Source organism: Sinohyriopsis cumingii, chromosome 3, assembly GCF_028554795.1.
Source record: "Sinohyriopsis cumingii isolate HCF-2022 chromosome 3, ASM2855479v2, whole genome shotgun sequence".
NCBI classification, from domain to species: domain Eukaryota; kingdom Metazoa; phylum Mollusca; class Bivalvia; order Unionida; family Unionidae; genus Sinohyriopsis; species Sinohyriopsis cumingii.
Window position 1 is genome coordinate 128,481,693 of NC_142963.1, and position 26,780 is coordinate 128,508,472.

Below are 26,780 nucleotides of genomic sequence, written 5' to 3' on the forward strand. Positions count from 1 at the left end.
ATGGAACTACTGATAGGATTGTTATGAAAAATAACACACATTCATTCCTTTTCTAGTTGGTCTTAAATGAAAATGATGCTGCTTGGATATCCAATATGGCAACCATGTTGGCCATCTTGAAAATCTTTTTTTATTCCTCCTGACTGAATGGATATATCAACATGGTGTTTTCACTAGAAGACTTCCTGTGACGTTGGTCCTAAATGAAAATTGTGTTGATCTAACATGTCATAGACCAGAAGAGCTTATGGAATGTTCTTTCGTTCATTGTGGATCCAGATATTATCACAAATTTGTTATTGCTACACCTTCTAAACTACTTGGAGGATTACCATGAAACATTTCAGTTTTAATTCTATAGTCTAGTTGGTTCTGAATGAAAATGGTGATGCTAAGGCATTCAGTATGGCCACCTAGCTTGTAAATCTTGATATTGCTACTCCTTCTGAATGTATGATCATATCAACATGAGTTTTGACTAAAAGACTTCTTGTAATATCTGGTTTACCCTAAATGAAAATGGTGATGCTAAGGCATTCAGTATGGCCACCTAGCTTGTAAATCTTGATATTGCTACTCCTTCTGAATGTATGGTCATATCAACATGAGTTTTGACTAAAAGACTTCTTGTAATATCTGGTTTACCCTAAATGAAAATGGTGATGCTAAGGCATTCAGTATGGCCACCTAGCTTGTAAATCTTGATATTGCTACTCCTTCTGAATGTATGATCATATCAACATGAGTTTTGACTAAAAGACTTCTTGTAATATCTGGTTTACCCTAAATGAAAATGGTGATGCTAAGGCATTCAGTATGGCCACCTAGCTTGTAAATCTTGATATTGCTACTCCTTCTGAATGTATGATCATATCAACATGAGTTTTGACTAAAAGACTTCTTGTAATATCTGGTTTACCCTAAATGAAAATGGTGATGCTAAGGCATTCAGTATGGCCACCTAGCTTGTAAATCTTGATATTGCTACTCCTTCTGAATGTATGATCATATCAACATGAGTTTTGACTAAAAGACTTCTTGTAATATCTGGTTTACCCTAAATGAAAATGGTGATGCTAAGGCATTCAGTATGGCCACCTAGCTTGTAAATCTTGATATTGCTACTCCTTCTGAATGTATGATCATATCAACATGAGTTTTGACTAAAAGACTTCTTGTAATATCTGGTTTACCCTAAATGAAAATGGTGATGCTAAGGCATTCAGTATGGCCACCTAGCTTGTAAATCTTGATATTGCTACTCCTCCTGAATGTATGATCATATCAACATGAGTTTTGACTAAAAGACTTCTTGTAATATCTGGTTTACCCTAAATGAAAATGGTGATGCTAAGGCATTCAGTATGGCCACCTAGCTTGTAAATCTTGATATTGCTACTCCTCCTGAATGTATGATCATATCAACATGAGTTTTGACTAAAAGACTTCTTGTAATATCTGGTTTACCCTAAATGAAAATGGTGATGCTAAGGCATTCAGTATGGCCACCTAGCTTGTAAATCTTGATATTGCTACTCCTCCTGAATGTATGATCATATCAACATGAGTTTTGACTAAAAGACTTCTTGTAATATCTGGTTTACCCTAAATGAAAATGGTGTAAATCTAAGTTCCAGTATGGCCACCATGGCAGCGATTTTGAATGGTCATTTTTTGCTGATCTTTAATAAAAATGTGTAGATCTTGCATTGAATATGGCCACAACAGCAGGCAGTTTAAAAGATTTGTTATCACAGCACCATCTTAAGTCTTATTATGATGTCCAGTTGGTCTTGAATGAAAATGGTGCCAGTCTGATATCCAGTATGGTCAACATATTAGTGGCCTTCTTGAAAATAGCTACCTGTCCTGAATTAATGGTCATATCAACATGAGGTTTTTACTAAAAGACTTGTGTTGTCTTGTTGGTCCTAAATGAAACTGGTCCAATATGGCTGCCTCACCAACCATGCTGAAAATCTTATCACAACTCCTCCTGAACAAAAGTTATATTGACGTGGGCTGTTGACCTAAAGACTTCCAATGATGTGTAGTTAAACCTAATTGAAACTTGTGCTGATGTGAAGTCCATTGTGGGTGTCACAGTGGACAGTTTGAAAATCTTGTTATCACTGCTCTGAATAAATAGTCACATCAGAATGGGTTTTCACCAAGAGACTTATTATATTGTTTAGTTGATCCTAAATTAAAATGGTGCTAATCTGATGTCAAATATTTGGACATCTTGAAAACCTTGTTTTCACTACTTGTCTTAAATAGTAAGGCATTGTAACATGGAGTTTTCATCAGAACAGTTCCTATAGTGTATAGTTGGTCTGCAATGAAAATGACTATAAACCCCCAATATGGCTACCGTGGAGTCTGTCTTGAAAATATTGTTATCTCTACTCCTTCCAAATGGATGGCTATGTCAACATGGGGTTTTCACCAGTAGACTTCGTGTGATACTTCGTTGGTCTTAAATGAAAATTGGGCCAGTTCATCCAATATGGCTATTACACCAACTGTCTTACAAAATCTACTTCCCCAGAACGGATGATCATTATGACATGAGGTTTTCACCGAAAGGATTCTAATGATGTCTACTTTGTCCAAAATAAAGTGGTGCCAAGTATCTAGTATGTGCACTACAGCAGCTAATTTCACAATTGTGCTGTTACATAAGAATATATGATATGGTTTCTGAACTCAGCAGTTAAAAGGAAGAAATTATCTGAATGTGAATTCCTGGAGATAATTTTTACCCAGGTTAGCATCAGTCCCATCAAGGGACTCTGGTTATCTGCATATATTTCCTAAACACCTTGATAGATTCTTGTCACTGCTTCGGTGGTATAGTGGTTTGAGAATCCACCTTGGATGCAGGCGGTCGCAGGTTCGAACCCCAGCTGGCTCATACCAAAGACTGATAAAAATGATACTAGCAGCTGCCTTGCTTGGCACTCAGCATTAAGAGGTTAGTGTTAGGACCAGTTGGCCTGGTGTCAGGATAATGCGACTGGGTGGGACATCATGCTACATGTCTATGACGTGATGCCCCAGTGCTAGACATCACTATAAACTGTCACACTGCAGACATCGTAGCGATATGACTGAACTTTTTTAAAAGCTATGTTAAAAATCCAGATGACACTCATACACAGATTCTTGCTATTCAGAGAACCCCTTGATTAACTCGTATCAAAGAAAATTTGCATTATTGTTTTGGTTAATGTTTTTATTTGCTAATAGTTCCTAAATCCCATTGATGGATTTTGTTCATACATTGGATGAATCATAATGAAGCTAAAACAGTTCAAATGGCATCATGCTCACTCTCCCAGTTTGACCTTGGGGTCAAGGTCACGTGTTGTAACAATTCATTTTTATGGGCATCTGTTTTTTTTAAAGAACTGTCAGTGAGGAAATCAATTCTGGTGTGAACCAGTCTGCCTGCTGCTAGACGGTATCTAGCTCAGCAAATTGAAACAAAATGAAATTTTAGGAATGGTTGATTAGCATGAAAATATAAATGCACTTAGACTAGAACCTTGCAATTATGGATGCATTTTAAGTATTATTGAGCAAAATAATGGATTTTAAATGGCTAAAAGAGCATCAAATGCATTGATGCATGACACAATGCTGTCTGTTGCTATATGTAACCATGTGTATTTCATGGAATTACCAAAAGTGGTTAGAATGTATGAAATGAATATTAGGCTGTTTGACAGACAAGAGTTTCCTTTATATCCATATAGCTGAATGAAATACTTAGAGAACGTATTCGTTTGTGTTGCAGTTGGGTAATGAAATCGAAAATGCATCAGCCATTGAGATCCCAGAGAATACATCCCCTCAGCAAAGTGCCACAACGAGACAGAGATTGACCAGCAGCATATTCAACAAGGATGTCTCAGCATCAGTGAGCTGCGTAATTAACCTATCATGAATGTTCCCCCCTATAAGTAGTATAGAGTTATATGCATAAAATGAAATATTTATTTTTCAGTATTTATAGACATATATTTAAACAGTACTTTAGATGCTGAAAATATTAGCAAAATGGGACAAGATAAGAGCAGTATAGGAAAATATGGTTTTACATACTAAGAACCAATCTCTGTTACTTGCCACCAAGCAGTTATATTGTGGGAATATAAGGTAAGAGATCAAAGTCAAGCATTTACTGGAACTCAGCTTGGCACCATAGAGGTACATGTATTATATTCATGGCACGATCCAAAGGATTATCAACTTTTAAACAAACTGAGTGCTGCCTTAACAAGCCAAAAGCTTATGGGGCCATGTGCACTGGTAGAAAACTTGTAAATGGTAAATGGGTACCTGATGGCACATTTTATTACCCGGTTTATTAATGGGTAGGTGTTCAAGTACCCAGGTACCTGTTCACAGCTCTTATGACCAGTGCCCTCCCAAGGTAGGCAAGACTTGCTCATACCATTCACTGGCACAGTGCAGTCTCTTTGCTCGAATCAAGGCATGCTTGTCTGTCAGCTCTTCATCATTAGACCAGTCTTTGACTGGGCACCAGTTTCTGGTCTCTTGGCACCGATGACTAGTCACTGTGTGATGGTCACTTGTCAGCAACTGATCAGATAGTCATTTGGCTCTGAGTGCTGGTCACAGTTAACAAGGCTATACCCTTAAAGCAGCTGGACACAGGCTTTGTTATTCTGGAGACAATGATCAGGTCAGTACCATCTCTTTGTCAGACCTGTCAACCCATATGATTTGTCAAAGTCTTGATGAAATTACCCTTAAGTTACAAATGTGTGAAATAAGAGCAAACCTTGCGCAGATACAATCATTAAAGTCAAATCTGGATAATGGCTTTCAGTGTAAGGAAATCAGCATAGCATTTTTGAAGGAATCGGTGGCACTTTCTGGGGCAAGAAATTGACCAGCTTGCCAGTACTGGAAGGGACCACTTACACCAAATGGTAGAAAGAAGTCTCCGGCACACCTGAACAAGTTCTTCTGTCTTCTGCTTCCTTATTAGAGGTTTGAGATCATCATTGATGAACAGGTTACTGACTGACAACACCACTGGGTTGAGTCATTGATACTGGTCACAATGCAAAGGGGCAGGTCATTGCTTACCTACAAAGTAATTGGATACCAGTCATTAGGCATCTGTCACTGTGCACCAGGCACATGTCACTGGGCAGGACAAAAATACCAATCACTGGGTGTCCATTTCTGCCAGTACCAGACTTTATAGTTCCCTGACCTGAAACAGTGACTAAACCTGTACCCCCCACATTTACCTTTACTGATGTTTCAGTTCACTTCTTATGGGCTTGATGATTCCCACCACCAGGTGGAGAGTTTTGAATATTGTTTTATCCCTTTGGCCCCATAAATGAGCTTTCCATGGCCACGTTCTAAGATCACTAGTCTAAGGAGAGAGAACAAATAGCCCAGTCTTGTCCTGCTAGCAGTGACAGGACAATGAACTATATATTTTGGTGGACTTAAATAAGTTTGAGGAAGCCTAAACAGAGAGGCATCTTTTTATCAAGAATCCCCATATCCTTCTCTCACCGGACAGATGGAGGAAGATGAAGAAGTGGACATTTGATTGCCTTCCCTTAGATCTATATCACAAAAGTCTTCCATGTCATCACACATGATTTTCCACTGTTCGGAGATGCAGAAAAAAATTGGGTCATTTGTTGCTTCCCCACTGAAATGAGATAAGAGGTATAGCACAGAAGTTGGCAAAAAGCCAGGATGCAGGTAGACAGCAGAGCAGTTGGTCAGCCGACACTTCCAGTCTGCGCCACTGGTTTCAGAGGATAGTGACGTACATCCACCTATTTTGTCACTCATGCCTCCTGGCTTGGGTTTGGGAAAGTCCCAAAGGTGATCTGACCTGGATCCCAGTCAAGTCACTCAAAGCTATGGAACTTAAGGCATGCAGCTTAGTTACCACACCTTCATGCACCAAGCTGTACTCCATGGCCTCCTTAAACCTTTTAAAGGAGTAATCTATGTCAGTGGCTGCCTTAAAGAGACTTCTAGAAGCTGTTGCCAAGACAGCAAGATGCTTGCTTTCACTGTTGATTGGCTATATCAGCTGAGGTGTGCAAGCTCTGTAGGGATGCAGTCAGGGATACTTCTGAGGTCTTGCTGAGCCATAGCAAAGATCTATTGAGAGTTTCACTGTTGAATCATTTTCTCTATGGTGATCACTTGAGATCTAAGGGATCAACAAAACTGGTCAATGGCCATGGTCCCAGTCCCAGCTAGACAAGCTAGACAAGCAAAGAAGCAACTTCAAACTGTGAGGTCTATGGATTCCCTGCTTAAATTCTTTAAGCCAGTGCCACTGCTGGACCCCCTTTAAAATTCCTCATTTGCTTAAAGGGGGAGCCATAATAGCCAGGGCTGGAAATCTATTAAATCTTTAGCAGGTAGGTAGATTTGCTGAGGAATTATTCCTTCTTCTGTCAATTTCCCCTCTTACTGATGTGTCCTCTCCACAATAATGCTTCCTTGATCCTTCAACTCCATCATGCACCTACATTTTTTTACCCCCTGGACCAATCTGGAATCACTAACTTGTTTTCCCCTGCCTCTGTTTGGCTGAGTGGTCTTAAGCATTTACCTTTACAGATCACTCACATCTCACCTTAGCCTCCATGGGTTCAAGTCTTGGGCATGACCAACATAGGTATGTGAGAAAGCTTCTTGTGGGTCAGTGGTTCTTCCTGTTTTTTTTCTCTCAATAAAATATACTGGCTGCCATGTGCTGAAAAATGGTGTTAAAACCCACAAAAACAAAAACAAAAAAATGATATGTTTTATGGAGATTCTTTTAAATTTTTGACTGCATTTTTGGTTGCTTCTAATTGCATCCAAACACAGTTGTTTCAGAGAGATTTTCAATTTGCCAGATCTAAAGTGTGCAGATGATCATGCTTTTTATTGGCTATTTCACCTGCACATGTGCAGAAGGGGAAAATTGGATTTTATTTCTTTTTATTTTTTTTATTTTTGCAAAAGTTAATCTGTCAGTGTGGAGTTTGGAGTGGTCTGTTTTACTCCAAGGGAAAAAGTAGGTTTCAAATCCAGACACAAACTCTAGTTTAAAAACCAATTTTAGTCATTAAAAAAAATCTGGCTTGTAAAAAAAAATTTGCAGCATTTTTTAGCATGAGTAGAAATGTTATATTATTTGACATATTGTAGAACGTTTTCCTTTTCTGTAATACCACTTTACTGAAGATGGTGGGAGTAATAGCAACTTGCTTAAGATCATTGGAGGTACCTCTAATCCAGTATTTTGATTACAAGTTGACATACAGTGTAACGATATCAGGTAAATATTGCATAATTTTGTTTGATGCCTCAAAAACTACATACTTACAAAATTTCATGCCAATATCATTGACATTGATTTGCTTAGATTCTTTGCTAAAACCTAACAAAAATGCTGCTTTTGTTCTAAATTATGCAAGCTTACCAAAGTTATGATTTAAAAATATGTTTATAAAAATGCTGGCTGGTTCTGTGTTCCAAAGGTTGTTATTTTTTCCTTTACATGTTTGACCAATTACCTATTTAATTTATGGGTCAGCTTTAAAATTGCTTTTTTCTGATTGGACATGAATTTCTTTTACAGTGTAGAGTACAAAGCCTGTATCTTTGAGGTTTTTGTTTAGCCTTCCTTGTTGGAAGGTCAGTTTTGTTGAACCTGCCTTGGTGGAAGGTCAGTTTTGTAGAGCCTGCCTTGGTGGAAGGTCAGTTTTGTAGAGCCTGCCTTGTTGGAAGGTCAGTTTTGTAGAGCCTGCCTTTGTGGAAGGTCAGTTTTGATGAGCCTGCTTTGGTTGAAGGTCAGTTTGTTGAGCTTGCCATGGTGGAATGTCGGCATCTGTGTGCATGTCCATCCATTCATTTGCCCACATTCCTGATTAAGCTCAGTGTTAGAAGGTTTTACTTTCCTTTCATTTCAATATCATTTTATGCCACCCTCGCTCAATATAGTTTTAATATGCAATTATTTTTATCAAGCTAAATAAATTCCCTATTACGGAAGATCATGGGTGGGCTAGACATGTAGACCATAGCCAGCATCATGGATAATCTTTAAAATTTGTGCAAGTATTATTTCTACCATGAATAAACATATCAGCAAACTGGTATATTTCATTAGGTCACTTAACATTAGCCTCTTTTTTTGTTTTGTTACACAGATCATGGGTAGCACTCCCAAGCCAGGAAAAGAGCAAATGTCCAGAAAAATGATGGTGTCATTAAGCCAGTACCAGATATCCATCTCCGAGCAAATTGAGGAGGAGGAGAAAAGGAAACAGGAAACAAACCAGAAAACACAAATGGCTCTGAAGCAAGGCTATGGTAACAAGTTTTCCCAACCCATTTCAGCTCAAGATTATAATCTTACAAGTGACAAGTCTTCTAGCAAGAGTAGCTCAGGCTTGTCAAAACAAAGTTCTTCAAAGAAAAGGGAAGAACTGCATTTAGAAGAAAATTCTATATATTCACTTAAACAAAACTCTCTTAGAAAAAGATTAAGATCAGATATGTCAGACAAGGGTTGTATTGAAGCAGAGAATTCCCAGGCTGTCCTGAAACAAGAATCGCAAACTGAAAGATTAAAATCTGTCAGTGCAAAGGAGAAGAAGATTGTAGCTGTTAAATCGCAAGTGCCTGATCAACATGAGTCTATTCAAAGAGGAAAAAGATATTTGTCCCGTGAAAAGGATGACGTAGGGAAGGAGGGTGCATCAAAACAGAACAAGAAAGGAATATTCAGTGTCCAACCAATCAGTCCTGCTTATAGCCAGAACATAACCCAGTCAACCCCCCTTTCATTGAAATATAACAAAGAGCATGAGGGTGTGGAAGTGAAACAACATGATGAGAGGTTGAAAAAGAAGATAGTGGCAACGAAGAACAGTGACAGTGTTGGAGGTAATTTGAGTAGATAGACATTACATACAGTTTTATAAAATGTTGTTTGTTTTGTAGAAATAATTTCATGATTTCAGGTAGGAAAATACATTAGTTGAATTAGAGTAAGCCAAAAAAATACATGACATAAGAAAAGATAAACTTGTCTTAGTATCTATCCATCCATGACATGTCACCTTTTGCATTTTTTGTCTTGCCTGTAATTGGCAAGACATTGGAATTCCTTTTCTGCAGGCAGTGTTATTAGCATCATCATGTATTCAGTTTTTGAGGGTCAAGTATGGTTTGCATTTGTTGTGGTACTCTACTAAACTTTGGTGCAATACTGTATACCTAAAATTGTTATCCAATATAACTGAGATTCTTGTCATGGCTGTATATGCAGAAAGTTAATCATCATAACACTGTCTTGGCTGCATATGCAGAAAGTTACATCATTATAACTGACTTGGCTGCATATGCAGAAAGTTACATCATCATTACACTGACTTGGCTGCATATGCAGAAAGTTACATCATCATAACTGTCTTGGCTGCATATGCAGAAAGTTACATCATTATAACTGACTTGGCTGCATATGCAGAAAGTCACATCATTATAACTGACTTGGCTGCATATGCAGAAAGTTACATCATCATAAGGTTTAATGCCATTTTTCAGCACACGATAGGCTATACATGGCGGCCAGTATTAATGGTGGAGGAAGAACCCGGGAAAGAACCACCGACCCACGAGAAGCTACTGGCGAGCTTTCTCACATACCCACATTAGCTGAATCCTCGACTCGAACCCACGCAGACATAGGTGAGATGGCAGTGATCCGCAACGGATAGCTCTTTAGACCACTTGGCCACTCGGGGCCCCTATGCAGAAAGTTACATCATTATAACACTGTCTTGGCTGCATAGGCAGAAAGTTACATCATCATTACACTGTCTTGGCTGGATATGCAGAAACTTACATCATCATAACTGACTTGGTCGCATATGCAGAAAGTTACATCATCATAACACTGTCTTGGCTGCATATGCAGAAAGTTACATTGTCATAATACTGTCTTGGCTGCATATCAGTGCTCAAAGAAAATTTATTTAGACATAGGCTTAGGGCTGGTGAATGAAATCAACTCATAAGCCCTGACTGAAATTCCACAAGCCTGGACTCCAATTTCCACATGCCCAAAATTTGTCCTTTTTTAATATTGTCACACATTGTTGCAGTAGCTTCATTTTGAATATAAATTCAACATGGCTTAAAGGGGTTTGAGGGTAATGCGAATGTCATCAGTGATCATCATTAAACTCACAACGGATTGGATGGTCCTGGTCTTCAGATTTCTTGGCTGGATTCACAGTGTCCTGGTCAAAACAGATTTAACATATGTCGAAGTGATGTTTGCAGTATGCACAAAGAATCAGCACCCCCACCCCACCCCAATCTTCTTCTTTGGTTTTGTATTTTTCGTTTTGTTGATTTTTTATTGATTTTTTTTTTACTGGCATGCTTTGCAAACTTAAACTCTGACAACCAAGAGTTCTGGAATTTATTTTTGTAGGGCTTTGCTGATAGATGATGGCGTGCTAAATTGGCTACAAAAAACAAATACCCGTGAACAATAATTCTAGCAACTGAAATGATCATTCTTTACATTCTATATATGCAATGAAATCCGACTTCAAAGAAACATTGCTGCTGCTCACAAAGTTGTGATAAATATAATACATTTGGCTTACACATTCTCAATCAAGGTAATGATAAATAATAACTTTTGTTCTTGTACATGCATCTAGCATATCTTTGATTTACCTATAATGTGTTGTTCTGTTTCCTGATCGCACCTATTCAAATTAGCACAGTGGTCTCGCCCACTGCAGCCTTCAAACACATCATATTAATTGGCTGGCAATAGCTAGTAAGAAGTGTTTTAAGGCTACATTAGGGTGCCACACCTTCTCTAATGAGCTTGTGACTGGAGCTGATGTAAAACTAGCCATTAAATGCGGCAATTAAGGACAAAGAGGTCAGAGGCCAGCATTTAGTTGGTTTAAAAACCTGACCTCTTTGTCTTTAATTGTTGCTATTTAATGGATAGTTTTACATCAGCTCCAGTCATGACTGTTTACCATTTATACATCATCATGTAACATGCATATACTGAAAGTGGTGGTTGTTTTTTTTCTTCAGGTTTTTTCTTTTTCTATTGTGAAGATTACTGAAAATTGTGATTCCTTGAAACACAACCATCTCAGGGGGGTTATGGAGTACAAAATTGAACTTTTAGCATGACACACCATGCTTCAATTTGATTAAAATCAAATCTCAGTTTTAAGTGGGGATCTGATCTTGAAAATACATTTAGACATTTCATTATCATGATTAAAAGTTTCCTCAGGAAAATTTGATTATTTTTTTTTTTACAAGCCCAATGGGCACCTCACTTAGAATATAGGATAAGCCCCATCTAAAATTAGAGGGGCATTGGGCATAGGGCTATCAGATTTTTTTAGCAGTGCACATGCATAAAGTTATGTTTTCATAAGACAGTCTTGGCTGCATATGTATAAAGTTATGTCATAACACTATCTTGGCTGCATATGCATAAAGTTGTGTCATCATAATGCAGTCTTGGCTGCATATGTATAAAGTTGTGTCATCATAACTCAGTCTTGGCTGCATATGCATAAAGTTGTGTCATAACACTGTCTTGGCTGCATATGTATAAAGTTATGTCATAACACTATCTTGGCTGCATATGCATAAAGTTGTGTCATCATAACTCAGTCTTGGCTGCATATGCATAAAGTTGTGTCATCATAACTCAGTCTTGGCTGCATATGGATAAAGTTGTGTCATCATAATTCAGCCTTGGCTGCATATGCATAAAGTTGTGTCATAACACTGTCTTGACTGCATATGCATAAAGTTGTGTCATCATAACTCAGTCTTGGCTGCATATGCATAAAGTTGTGTCATCATAACTCAGTCTTGGCTGCATATGTATAAAGTTGTGTCATCATAACTCAGTCTTGGCTGCATATGCATAAAGTTGTGTCATAACACTGTCTTGGCTGCATGTATATAAAGTTATGTCATCATAACACTGTCTTGACTGCATATGCATAAAGTTATGTCATCATAACACAGTCTTGACTGCATATGCATAAAGTTATGTCATCATAACACAGTCTTGGCTGCATATGCATAAAGTTGTGTCATAACACTGTCTTGGCTGCATATATATAAAGTTATGTCATCATAACACTGTCTTGGCTGCATATGTGTAAAGTTATGTCATCATAACTCAGTCTTGGCTGCATATGCATAAAGTTGTGTCATCATAACTCAGTCTTGGCTGCATATGTATAAAGTTGTGTCATCATAACTCAGTCTTGGCTGCATATGCATAAAGTTGTGTCATAACACTGTCTTGGCTGCATGTATATAAAGTTATGTCATCATAACACTGTCTTGACTGCATATGCATAAAGTTATGTCATCATAACACAGTCTTGACTGCATATGCATAAAGTTAAGTCATCATAACACAGTCTTGGCTGCATATGCATAAAGTTGTGTCATAACACTGTCTTGGCTGCATATATATAAAGTTATGTCATCATAACACTGTCTTGGCTGCATATATATAAAGTTATGTCATCATAACTCAGTCTTGGCTGCATATGCATAAAGTTGTGTCATAACACTATCTTGGCTGCATATGTATAAAGTTATGTCATCATAACTCAGTCTTGGCTGCATATGCATAAAGTTGTGTCATAACACTATCTTGGCTGCATATGTATAAAGTTATGTCATCATAACTCAGTCTTGGCTGTATATGCATAAAGTTGTGTCATAACACTATCTTGGCTGCATATGTATAAAGTTAAGTCATCATAACACTGTCTTGGCTGCATATGAATAAAGTTATGTCATAACACTGTCTTGACTGCATATGCATAAAGTTAAGACATCATAACACAGTCTTGGCTGTATATGCATAAAGTTGTCATCATAACTCAGTCTTGGCTGCATATGTATAAAGTTGTGTCATCATAACTCAGTCTTGGCTGCATGTGCATAAAGTTGTGTCATAACACTATCTTGGCTGCATTGTATAAAGTTAAGTCATAACAATGTCTTGGCTGCATATGCATAAAGTTGTATCATAACACTGTCTTGGCTGCATATGCATAAAGTTATGTCATAACACTGTCTTCACTGCATATGCATAAAGTTAAGTCTTCATAACACTCTTGACTGCATATGCATAAAGTTATGTCATCATAACTCAGTCTTGGCTGCATATGCATAAAGTTGTGTCATAACACTATCTTGGCTGCATATGTATAAAGTTAAGTCATCATAAAACTATCTTGGCTGCATATGCATAAAGTTGTGTCATCATAACTCAGTCTTGGCTGCATATGCATAAAGTTGTATCATAACACTGTCTTGGCTGCATATGCATAAAGTTATGTCATAACACTGTCTTCACTGCATATGCATAAAGTTAAGTCATCATAACACTCTTGGCTGCATATGTATAAAGTTATGTCATCATAACACTGTCTTGACTGCATATGCATAAAGTTGTCATCATAACTCAGTCTTGGCTGCATATGCATAAAGTTGTGTCATAACACTGTCTTGGCTGCATATGTATAAAGTTAAGTCATCATAACACTGTCTTGGCTGCATATGTATAAAGTTATGTCATAACACTGTCTTGAATGCATATGCATAAAGTTGTGTCATCATAACACAGTCCTGGCTGTATATGCATAAAGTTGTGTAATAACACTATCTTGGCTGCATATGTATAAAGTTGTGTCATCATAACTCAGTCTTGGCTGCATATGCATAAAGTTGTGTCATAACACTATCTTGGCTGCATATGTATAAAGTTAAGTCATCATAACACTGTCTTGGCTGCATATGCATAAAGTTAAGTCATCATAACACTGTCTTGACTGCATATGTATATAGTTATGTCATAACACTGTCTTGACTGCATATGCATAAAGTTATGTCATCATAACACAGTCCTGGCTGTATATGCATAAAGTTAAGTCATCATAACACTGTTCACAGGCCAGGCACTACATTCCATGAATGTCTTGAATGCTTATTGTAGAGTGCTACAGTGATTTTGTCCTGACTGTACATTAGTTCATACCATCAGAATGTCCATCCATCCTAAGAAGACTTTTAACAAGAACAGCAACGCTCACTGTACAAAAATCCTTTTGACTTGCCTTTTGAAGAAAAAGCTTGTTACTGTGAATAAGCAAAAACTACTTCTGGTTAACAAAAGCCTTAGCACTTTTTAAGCAAGAAACCCTTTAGGCAAGTAAATTAAACTATATAGGTAAAACTGCTTTCATTTATAGATTACCTGATTAGATTTTCAATTCAGTTACAAAATAATAATAAAAAATTTATAATGTTTTGGACTTTTAAACATTTTACCAAGCAACCTTTCCGTGTTTATACAATTAGGCAAAAACCACCTCAAATAAACAAGTTAAATTTGATATGTATGTTGTATTCATATATCAATGACATAACTATATTTTCATGCAGTTACATTAATTTTCTAAATCTTCGAAATTTTAGATCACCATTGCTATATTCAATTTCTTTTTAAAAACTGCTGGGCCAATGTTGTTTTAACTTATCTGAAATGTCCCTTAGGACATACTGTATCAAGCTTGTGTTCTGAGGGATCCCCTAAATAGTATGACTTGCAACCATCCTCATTTTGAAATGAATGATCCAGTTTATATCAAATTTGATTTTAAAAAATATCATGGGACGTGTTCTACTAGAATTACGTTCGTATGGTTTCCATAGCAAAGAAGAAGTGGGAAAAATATTTGTTATTTCTTTTGGCTTAGCCAGCTTTAATAAAATGCGGTATGAAGGGGTCTTAGGAAATGTTGGATCAGAATATGTTCCAAGTAAATCAGCAGTTTAGCTTCTGAGGGAACCAGGGAAGAAAAGCTATTTTGTACAATTATATCCAAATTAAACACTAAAAACCTTAAAGGAATGACTTTCTCAAATCTGCCTGACCATATCAGACCAGACAGGCTAGTGATAACCCTGTGTACAGAGGACAGTGCAGCTCCTTTTCCCAGTGAGCTTGTGACAACATTGTATGGAGCCTAGGGTGTCACACCTTCTCTAATGACCTTGTGACAGCACTGTGTATGGAGGGCAGGGTGCTGCATCTTTCTCCAATGAGCTTAGGAGAATGCTGTCCACCTTTCTGTCTGGGAACAATACACTTTCTATTAGATTATAGTGCATTTACTCATTTGCTTTTCAGCATGTGCTGTGTATATGTGGAATGCAGGAGAGATGAAGAGAGGAGCAAAGGATATCACAGATCTTGATGTAGCTCTTGACTGCATCATTAAAACATTGGAATGTGAAAGGTACTGTAGTCATAAACATCTTAACCAGGGAACAATTGTGTTATGAATTTGCTGTTGGTTACAACATTTTTATACCACTCCAGAAATGTGGATGGGATATAAGGTCTTACTCATGTCCAGCCAGCCATTTAAGTTTGCATTTAGGTCACTGTGGGGTGTGTGTGTTCAGGTTCCATAAATAAATTTCTAATTTTATAAATTTTCAGGAGATAGCGATCACACATCTCAATTAAATTCATGAGAGTGCTCTGATGTTATTTTATGATTGTCAGTCTCTCAGTCTTTCACTTATCCTGTTGACATTGTTTCTTTTTTCTTCAACTCAGTGTTCTTGATAGTGATGTCTTGCTTCCAGGATATACAGTCCCCCCCCCCCACAATTCTTCAAGTTGTAATAATTGTATTGATGTTTTTCCATAGGCTGAACTTCTAGTCTTTGACAGAATGTGACCTTTGACCTTATTTTCAAAATCCCTATATAGAATTGGGAGAAATACAAGTAAACACTATTATATTGGATAAAGATGATTGTCTGATGCACTGATTCAGTTTATATATAAATTGAAGAGAAAAAAAATCATTCCAATTTATGGCATTTCAGTAAAACAACTGTTTGATAGATGAAACTTTTATGTAAATCCTGATTTATAATGTATCAATCGTGTCCATTTGAATTTTATGTTCAGCTTCTTAATTTTGACATTTATAGAAGAATAATTTAAAATTGTGTTGTGATGAAGTAAGCACATTTCTTTCCTCAAAATATACTGTGAGAAATTTATGATTAATGATTGATTGTATGTATACATCACATTAAAGAATCAGAATTTTGGACTGTTCAGTTACACCTGTCGTGCAAAAATATGTTAAAATTACTCTTTCTTTTAGCTTTCGGGGGCTTTGCCCCTCCTCTCCAGAGCTTTGTCCTGCACCAACAAGGGGACTAGGCAGCCCACTTGACCTCCAGCCTACTTGTAATTTCTCCCAGTTTTCGCCCATGCACTTGGGCTTGGAGTGTAATCTATATTCATATAGTACGAGTACTTTACTGTTGTTATGCTTCAGCTGTTTGTATGCCCTAATTGTTTCTGCTGTTTTTATGCGTCCACTTTTTTGTCTCCGCTGGAGTTTGTTTCTGTCTCTGCATTCATCCATTTGTCCATTACAGATAGAGCATTTACACAAATCTGTTTTGTGTAGAACAGCAAAGTTCTATCCATAATTTGATAGTAATACGTAGTTGACTGTAATAAATTGTCACTTTTCATTTTTTTAAAAGTATTTGGACTGCCAAAAGGACTATATTGACTAAGGGTCATTTTTTTGTGCCCATTTATTTTGATACATTTCAAAACCTTGTGTAGATGTGTCACTCAGTACACAAATCAAACTACTTCACAGTTATTTTGTTTATAGATTTCAATTTCATATGAAGTGATTGTGCGACATCGGCTGACGGGTCAGATAGCAGAATATTTACTCATTTCATCAGCAGACATTGTACATGTTACTGAGGAAACGGAGGATGATTGCCCAAGCAAAAAATGCATAGAAGGGGATTCACAATGGATCTGAACATAAAACGTTTTAATCTTTCATTCTGTTTTTTATGTAAAAAATTCTTTGATCATGGGGAAGCTGTCAGATGCTGGTGAGAGAAAAGAGAAGAGAGACTATTCACTCAGAACTCCTATTAACTAGTAAGTTACGAAAACAATAGCAAATTTCAGGAATTTCCCTTTCCCATCCCTGCTAGTAAGCTACAGTAGCCCACTTCATATGGGGGTGGGGCTGTGGAAGGGGAGTTCCCTTTTTCTTTATTCCTTGATGCATGGTTTGGGTAAGGATTTGAACGTGGCAGAATGGCATTGTTTAAAGTCATATTATGTCGTTCATCAAATCTGAATATTGCTATCATGGAAATAAGGCCATAACCACAAGAAAGAGGAGTATATAACTGAGTTGTTACTTTACAGAATGAAAGATTAAAATGTTTCATGTTCAGATTTGTTGTGAGTCTCTCCTTCTGGTATCCATGAGGAATATTCACAACTTGTAAAATAAAATTACCATATATATATATAAAGGAGTAAGGAACAGGCTCAAGGTATACATTAAAGAATTTAATAAATCCATCTCATTACAGTTTTAATTTTAGAGATGAATGTAAAATCCAGTGCAGCATAGGATACCCGTGAGTATTGGGCTACATTGTAAACAATCTATATTTAATTGTTAGTGATACAAGAAGTTCAATAGAAATATTATCTAATTAGACACCAGCATGTAATTTTGAAAATTTTAAGGTCTTCCTTTCAACATGCTTTTTGCATGGCCACCCATGACTCCAATCACTCCGATAACTCTGATCGCTCTGGTCAGCAACGCACGATCACCTGCTACTCGACCAGCAACTTTACTCAGCTCTTAAGCTGCTATGGTCCTGGTTCACAGCTGCTAGTCAGTTTCTATGGTTAGCTCTACAGCTTGTACCATGACAATTCCGATCACTTTGATCACTCTGGTCAGCTATACAGCTGTGACTCCGATCAGTCTGGTCAGTCCAACCACTCAGATCACTCTGGTCAGCTAAAAATACATCTAACACAGTGTACTATGCATGACACAGCCATATACGATAATACGTAATGACGTTATATAGGGTAAGCTATAATAATAATAATAATAATAACGAGGACTTTGTATAGCACCTAATCTTTAGAAGCTCTAAGCGCTTTACAACATAAGACAATAACTGTAAGATAAAAAACATATAATAATATTATTACAAAAACAAACACCATGAAATTAGAAAAACATGCTGAGAATATTTCAGGTAGGAAACATTATTAGGTCTTTAAGTTTGTTGCTGTCGAAATAAGTGAGTTTTGAGAGCACTCTTGAATGGGATCACTGTGTCTTTGTGTCTAAGTTCAGTGGGCAATTCATTCCACGTTGCTGGGCCCTGTTATGCAAAAGAACGCTGTGCAAATGACTTTTTTTTTCATAGTGGGAATATTGAGTATACGATTGTCAGAAGAGGAGTGTAAGTATCTTGCTGGTGTGTACACATGGGTGAGGTCAGATAGGTATGTTGAACTAGAGTCTGTCAGTGAAATGTAGCACAGAGAACAAATTTCGTGTTTGATTCTGGATCAAATGGATAGCCAGTGTAGGGTACAGAGCAGCGAGGAGGTGTGCTCTGATCGTGGTACTCTAAGTATGATCCAAGCAGCTGTGTTTTGAACATTTGAAGTTTCTGGAGTAGATATTGAGATGAACCAGACAGAATTGAGTTACAATAGTCCAGTCTTGAAAGTACTAATGGCATCAACTGAAAGATGTTCGTGAATGGAGCTAATGCATCTTAGTTCAAGATATGCAGCCTTGCATATGTTCATGATATGTTGGTGCAGTGTGAGAGTACTGTCTAGAGTAACACCTAGGTTTTGGACTGATTGTGTGAATTTAATGTTGATGTTGCAGATATTTATTGTTTGAGGTAAAGGATGTGAATGAGAAAGTCTTTGTGTTGTGATCAGAATGGCCTCAGTTTTATCATCATTCATCTGCAGCTTGTTACATGTCATCCATGATTTCACATCAGAAATGCTCCTCTGTACACCTTGGATGGTAGCATCAAATTCAGTTGGGTGGCTAGATTTGTATATTTGGGTGTCATCAGTGTATAATTGGTGAGACACTGGATGATGATCTATAACACTTGAGAATGAATGAGTGTATAGAATGAAGAGAACAGGTCCAAGGACAGACCCCTGTGAAACACCACAACATAGATCAACTGGGCTGGATTGTATTCCATTTACAGACACAATTTGTGTCCTGTTGACCAAGTAGGACTTGAACCACAGTAAGGCTGTATGATGAATGCCAAATACATGCTGGAGACGTTGAAGTAATATATCATGGTCTATTTTGTCAAATGCTGCAGACAAATCAAGGAGGGTAAGGAGTGTAATGTTTCCGCTATCCAAAGCAGAGAGAATGTCATTAACTACTTTTAGAAGAATAGTTTCAGTACTGTGACAAGGGCGATATGCAGATTGTACATTGATAGAAAGACTGTTGGAATTCAGATGTGATACAAGTTGGGGTAGAACAACCTTTTCTAAGATTTTTTGTATGAATGGGAGATTAGAAACTGGGCGGTAGTTCTTCAAGTCGTTATGGTTTAGTGTTGGTTTCTTCAGCAGAGGCTTTACAATGGCAGTTTTGAAAAATGATGGGAATTCCCCTGATGAGAGAGAGGTATTAATAGCTTCAGTTAGTGAAGGCAATACTTGATCTAAGCACTCAAGGAGCAGTGATGTTGGAATTGGATCAAGTTCACATGACTTTGGTGCACTCTTCATCACGATTGTACGTACAAAATCCACAGAGACAGGTTTAAATGCTGTGAATGGTTGCCACTCAAATTCTGTATCCCAACTGAATGGTGACGACGAGTCAATTGAAATTGTGGTGTCAAGCTTATCTCTAATGGTTTGTACTTTGTCACGGAAGAAAGTTGCAAACATTTCTGGAAGGTCGACTGGAGAGAAGGTAGTTGGAAGTGGTGTTGATTTGTTCCTTGACATTAGCTTGTTAGTAATCTTGAAGAGCTCTTTGCAGCTGGAACTTTCCATGATCTTAGTAGTGTAGTGGGCTGATTTCGCTGCATGGACTATATTTGTGACATTCTTCTTAGCGGCTTCATAGATCTGCTTATGAATAGTGAGTCTGGTTGAAAGCCAAAGCCTCTCAGCTTTATGGTGGTCTCTTTTAGGAGTGCAAAGCTGGTCCCTAACACTGCCATACCATGGAGAACACTTTTGAATTGATACTCTGCAATTGGTAGCTGGTGCATGTTTGTCGAGCAATAAATGCAGGCAGTTATCAAATTAATTATCGGCACAATAATTACAAAACAATGCACAAGTTCAGAAGTGAACCCAACCGTGCCCCACAAGAATCCTACAGTACTAAACGTTTCTTAAAAATGCAACTTTATATAGTGCTAATATAAATCTTTTGCTAAGTCACAAACAAGAATAGAAAATATTTGCATGATACTACAAAAGCCAAAGCTACATAGAAAATATACGAAAATAAAACATTGTAGTGCAATAGTTTTAACATATACACAAAAAATTAATAACTCGCATACCTCTACAGCTAAAGATGTGTAGGTCCCTAAAGTAGACTGCTCACTGACAAGACGTTCCATAATGTAAAGATTTTGGCCTTCGGTGAGGTATTTATACACAGACGATGCTGCAATACATCATCCATGCACTCGAAGTATTCCTTTCTTCCCACTGAAAGCACTTTGCACGTGCGGCATAAGATGAATCAAACTCGCTATTTCAAAATCTTTATAGAATATACATAAATCACCCTCGGGTATTGTTGTACACAAAAAACGAAACCTGAGTACATGTATTTAAAAAATGAAAGGATATGTACAATTCTGTGACAATGTGAACACAAAACTTGCATCAGAAATGAAATAGCATCACCTTATAATTTAATTACATCATAGGAAGAAAATGCTTTGGGGATGGCGGGGGAGGGGGGGGCAGAAAGTCTTAGTTTCCAGACATTATGGTAGCATTTATGAAGATAAATAAAAACGCCATGTGGTATCTAATATATTTATTGGAAAAACAGAAAATTACACATGCACAAACTTACAACATCTTGTCTGTGTTTACTTAAGAAACAAAGAACTGTATTGTATTTATAGCTGCTGCCATTTAAAGTATTCTTCCCAAACACAGTAGCAGTTTGCCAGAATCTGAGATTTTGTATCATAAACTTTATAGCTAATATACCTAAATGTATGATAAAACAAAATATACAAAGCTTTAGACACCTATGTAAACTCCGAGTAACTACTACTTACATGTCCATTATGTGTGAAGAAACACTATAGCTTTGATGGGGTTGAAATTACTTTCCTTGTAAATTAGAGTTTCTGATGCTGGAATGTTAAACAAATGAACTATTCTACTTTAAAATGAAAAAAGGCATAATTTACGTACAGTATAAGCCACTAACAATCTCCCCACACTACCACTTGAAATGAGACTACTTGATATATTTTTAAAAAAAAACTTTGATTTGTCCTTTACAGTTAATTTGATGTTTTACAGCACAACAACACAAGTAGTTTATTTGGTGCCAAGGCAATTGGAGTAAAGTCCCTTTCCGATGGATTCACCACAATAACCTTTACATTTAATGGATGAGCAGAGTTATCCCTGAAAATCAAACCAACTCCAAATTAATAGTTTCATTATTTGCCCTATCCCCACCCCACCCACCCCCGCCGAAAATCTTTCTTAATTATCAAAAAAGATATTGAAGGATTTTGCAGACTGATTGTTTTAAATAACTAAGCTAACGTAAAGATTTAAGCAAACACTAACACGTACTTATCAAAGCTGAGATTTCCTACCAGTATATATTCTCAACTGCTTTGCCTCTTTTGTGTGACTCTGTCAGTTTGTACTCCCATGTCAGTTTGTACTCCTACGTCAGTTTGTACTCCTACGTCAGTTTGTACTCCTATGTCAGTTTGTATTCCCATGTCAGTTTGTACTCCTACGTCAGTTTGTACTCCCATGTCAGTTTGTACTCCTATGTCAGTTTGTACTCCCATGTCAGTACTCCCACGTCAGTTTGTATTCCCATGTCAGTTTGTACTCCCATGTCAGTTTGTACTCCCACAGTAAAGACATAAGGAGGTCCTAAGTAAAATTGACTGACATGGTGGAACTATTTTACTGTTGTTTGTTTTCAAGAGAGCTTTAAATAATCAAATGGTACAACTAATTTCATCAAAAGTTTTTAAAATTTAAATTGTTTGCATTCAGTGCTTTCCATTATTTAGATATGCTTTTGTATTGATTATATACAGGGGCCCCCGAGTGGTCTAAAGCGCTGTCTGTTATGGATCACTGCCATCTCACCTCTGTCTGCATGCGTTCGAGTCTCCAATTTGGCCAGTATGGGTATGTGAGAAAGTTTGCCAGTAGCTCCTTGTGGGTCGGTGGTTCATTCTGGGATTTTCCTGGATTCTTTCTCCATCATTAATACTGGCCGCCATGTATAGCCTATCCTGTGCTGAAAAATGGCTTTAAACCCACCAATACCACCAACAACAATAGATTATATACAGTACAAATTGTTTATAACATTTTTGGATACAGCATTCCCTTCATTTTAACATCTGAGTTTAAATTCTCTGGCCAGATTTCTAATATGTATTAGATAATAGACTTTGTTATAATGTTCCTTCCTTGCAACATTTAATTAGCTATTGCACTTGATTTGTGTGGTCAGCCTGTGAAAATTAGCTGCATTTTAATGTTTGTATCACCTGTCTTGCCAAAGCCATATAAAGTGGTCAGTGCTAAAAACAATTCTGATGGCCTGACACCAGGGTCCCCTCTAATTACAGATCTGGCTTCTCCTATATTCTGATTGAAGTGCTTGTCAGGCCTGTCAAAAATCTAATTTGTCTGAGAAAAATTGATTGCACTGATGAAATGCTGCTTTTTATTTAATTTTCAAGTTGTTTAAAGACTAGTAACTATTAATATGTACCCAAATATTTGCCCCTTACCCTTATGAAGATTGTCCACATACCATGCTTCTGTCAAAGCTGTAAACTTTGTGTACAAAGCCAAAGATGTGACCATTGAATGGGGAACATGTTGCCTTGGTTACCTAAAATTAGTGCTCAGTTGGCTTTAACCCATTACCTCATACAACCGTCTTTGGACGCCTCTACAAAAGTCGCATCAAAGCGACTTTTGACGCTTCTACAAAAGTCCCATAGAAGCGCCTTTTGACGTCTGCTGTAAACATCAGCCATTTTAAGCCGGTTTTCGTAGCGCCACCTTCGGGGAAAACCCCTTATTAGATACTACATTCATTTCTGTGAATGACAATTACGTCAGATCACATGGTCACTGTTTATGTACTGGTCGATATCTGCTATTTAAAGTAACTGGGTCGTAATCTCCACTCTCCAAAATGGCGGTCGCGGATTTCATTCAGTACTTACGAAGTTTTCATGATTAGAATCACAACTATGAAAGATTCAATAACCTAAGTTAAGGCTCTGATATTGATATAGGCTGCAATTAGTTTTTATAAATTATCAAATTTAGATGACTTAGTGATGTAGACACAGATGAAAAACTTGTAAATTTCGAGTACGAGAAATGGCAGCTCTACGGTTGGTCACACGGCCGCACTGACATGACGGTGAACGAATTCTCTCCAGATTTTAAAGCACATAACAAATTCTTCCGTGATAAATAATTACACAGCTATAACAATCGGACTTTACTCTTAAATTGTTCCACATGTAATAGATGTGTACCAAAAATGTAAAATGGTTAAAATTGCTGTTAAACGTAACATACACTACATTGCTTAATAGTTCACAGGCAAGCTATGCGTATGCGGTCGACTAGGTAACCTGTGTTCTATGTATAGCGAGCTGCACTTTGTCACTATGCTCTATGAGGTAAAGGGTTAACATACATGTAATTCTACCTGTGGTGGGATAAAAATACTTTTGTAAGGCTGTCAATCACAGTGTTTTATTGTTGAAATCTGCCACTTCTAAAAATTAACACATTTTTATTTAAAATATTACCAAAAAAAAACAGTATTTGTATTTGTTCTGTCCTTTTCTTGTCTTGCTTAATAGCTAAATAAAGGAATAGTTCACTTATCATTAATTTATTGAACAAAGAAATTTCACAAAAAGTAATTTTTTGGATTCACCAGCTGATACATGTTCATGTGTGTTGATACTTTCATCAGATGGTGAAAACATACTTATTTATCACATTTTTTTCTCATGTTAACATATATTTTTACAAATATATATGTTGTTTTGTTTTGTAATTTTATTACCATTACATAACAAGTTTTGACTGTAATCATACTTGTAAAAACAGTCTACTAAATTTAGTTACTAGCTTATTAACATATACTGCCTGCACTGACATCATGTCTGGGCAGAGAAACCCTAGCAGACAAAGAGGGGCCCAAAAAGGGGAAAGAGAAGGATGCACTTTGTATTACTCAAACTATATTTAATCAATTAAATTACAATTTTGACCTTCCTGTGGTGGGTGTGTTAGCCAGGAATGTCAACTTTAACACTAGATGGGGTAATAAAGGACACAGCAAATAAAGCCATGTTTTATTGTCATAATCTAAAAAAGTTAATGTATTGAACATGTGAAAAGTAGAGCCAATGTTATATGTTATGAAATATTGTGATTTTAGTCAGAAAAGTTATGTTTATTATGTGTGTGAGAATATTTTGTAGTTGTTTTACAAAAAAAAACATTTGAATTAATACAGGAAAATTAAAATTATTACTCCTAAATGTATTCATATGTTTTAATTATTACAGGTTTCAAATGTTTACAGCATTTACTGTATTACACTAAATCTTATTTTCTTTAAGTGTTACCAAAAAAGGGTAACCCAAATCTAGTAGAGTTATAACACATTAACTGAAGCATGAAAAACAAGGTACATTCAGTTTTTGTTGGCAAGTCCTAGTTGTATCACTTGAATATTTGTTTTTAAAAAATTATTATAAAAAAAAATTGCTCATGATATTGGCAGGTTATGGTCATTTTCCAGGCATGAAACAAAATCAGTTATACCTGTAAGAACATAATGAACATTTTAAATAAAAACTATGTTTTGTAAAGTTTAAACAAGCACATAATTATATATGTAATGCAATAAAATATTAAAATTTTGTTGATAAGGAGACAAAAGGTGGGCAGAAATGTGCAATGAAAAGTATATTGCAGGTCAAAACATCTGAATTATCTCCCTTTGTCCAAATTTTGTTAGCTAAATGACTGAGGGTGGGGACTTGCAACAATATCTTTTGTTACCTACTAGCCAGGTAATAATGATCTAAAGAAAATGGCATCAAAATTTAAGTTTTTGTTCATTTTGCTATGTACACATTTTGCTACATGCATGAAATTTTTACTTGCAAAACAAAGGGATTTAGTTCTCCAGGTTTGATGGGCAATGAAATTTATAAGTTCCTAATATTTTTTTAATTACCAAATAAATTTAGTTTGAAATGTGTCTGCATAAATTCTGCCCTTCATCACACAGAAGATACTTAATTGATATCACAAGGCTAGCCCAGCGTTTCCTTATTTAAGCTACATAATTGTTCCAATTATAATCTTAATTACATACATTTACATGAGGCTCTTTTGTCAAGACATAGGGTAAATGGACAGTCATATCAGTTTTGATCACTACAACCCATCAAACATTGTAAGTACAAGACAATAATAAATTAATCTAAAATGCAAATGCAAAGTGAACACACACACACACAATTGAGATCACATTCTATTCTTGTCCAATATGTGACCCATATCTTTAACTGAGATTCGGTATAAAAATAATTTACAGTGATTAATAAATGGTGAGAAAATTCAGAACACTTAGGTATCATAGATCTTGTTAAGACATGCAAATATGTTGGCATCTCTGACACAAATCAACATTTCTTAATACAATAATAAAAATAATAATTTATTTGTAGAGGACTTGCTTAGTCAGAGACCGTCATCCCTAGTTGGCCTCCAAAGGAGAAGTATATGTACATTATTAAAAACACTAAAAGCTGTTATAATCTATTAGTACTCACTCAATATATCTCTTATTAAAATACCAGCATATTTTCTGGAGACTTTACATTCACTGGAAGCTGAACTGTACCAGAGTATTGGAAGCTTTTCTAAAATTGCTCAGGTTTTAGTTTTGGTGGATGAAGATTTCCATATGATGTTAATCTCAATTGGTAATGTGTTGAAAAAGGCCTGAACAAATCCTGTAGATCCTCTGGTGCAGCTCCATGTAGATGAGTATATGTACAATAATTACCTTGTGACAGTTGATCCTTTTATATAGATTGGAAGCCATTTTAATTCTGTAACAATATTTTTGATGAGTAATTAATCAATACATCCAAAATAACGTGCTGCCCTTTTCTTAAGTTTTTAAATGTCAGGCAGAGATCTCTATTATAGCTTATATACTGGTAATAATTTAATATATGCAGTTAATTTTGATTTCAGCACAAAATACAATATAATATTGTACAATTGGCAAGAAAACAGAGCAGAAAGAAGTTCTTAGAGTTGGACACATCATTATGGCAGCAGTATTGATTTTAATTGAAATGTTGTGTCTTAATGTTGACTTATCTGGGTCCTGTTTTAAATACCCTTCCACCTCTTGGCTACCACCATAATCAATATGAAGACTTTCTATTATCTGATATTTAACACAATTTATGTT

At 36.5% G+C, this 26,780-nt stretch overlaps 1 protein-coding gene across 3 annotated transcripts in view; it reads left to right on the forward strand.

Moving 5' to 3' along the window:
* The window catches only part of LOC149803820 (uncharacterized), a 101,807-nt gene that overhangs the window by 27,157 nt on the left and 47,870 nt on the right, over positions 1 to 26,780 (forward strand). For 2 of the 3 annotated variants that reach the window (XM_089953632.1, XM_089953633.1), the window contains exons 6-8: positions 3,803 to 3,934; positions 8,223 to 8,961; positions 15,296 to 15,404. In XM_089953632.1, the coding sequence (XP_089809758.1) occupies positions 3,803 to 3,934; positions 8,223 to 8,961; positions 15,296 to 15,404 (980 nt within the window). The remainder of the gene's footprint in view (positions 1 to 3,802; positions 3,935 to 8,222; positions 8,962 to 15,295; positions 15,405 to 26,780) is intronic. The other variant, XM_089953634.1, reaches the window with a different exon arrangement.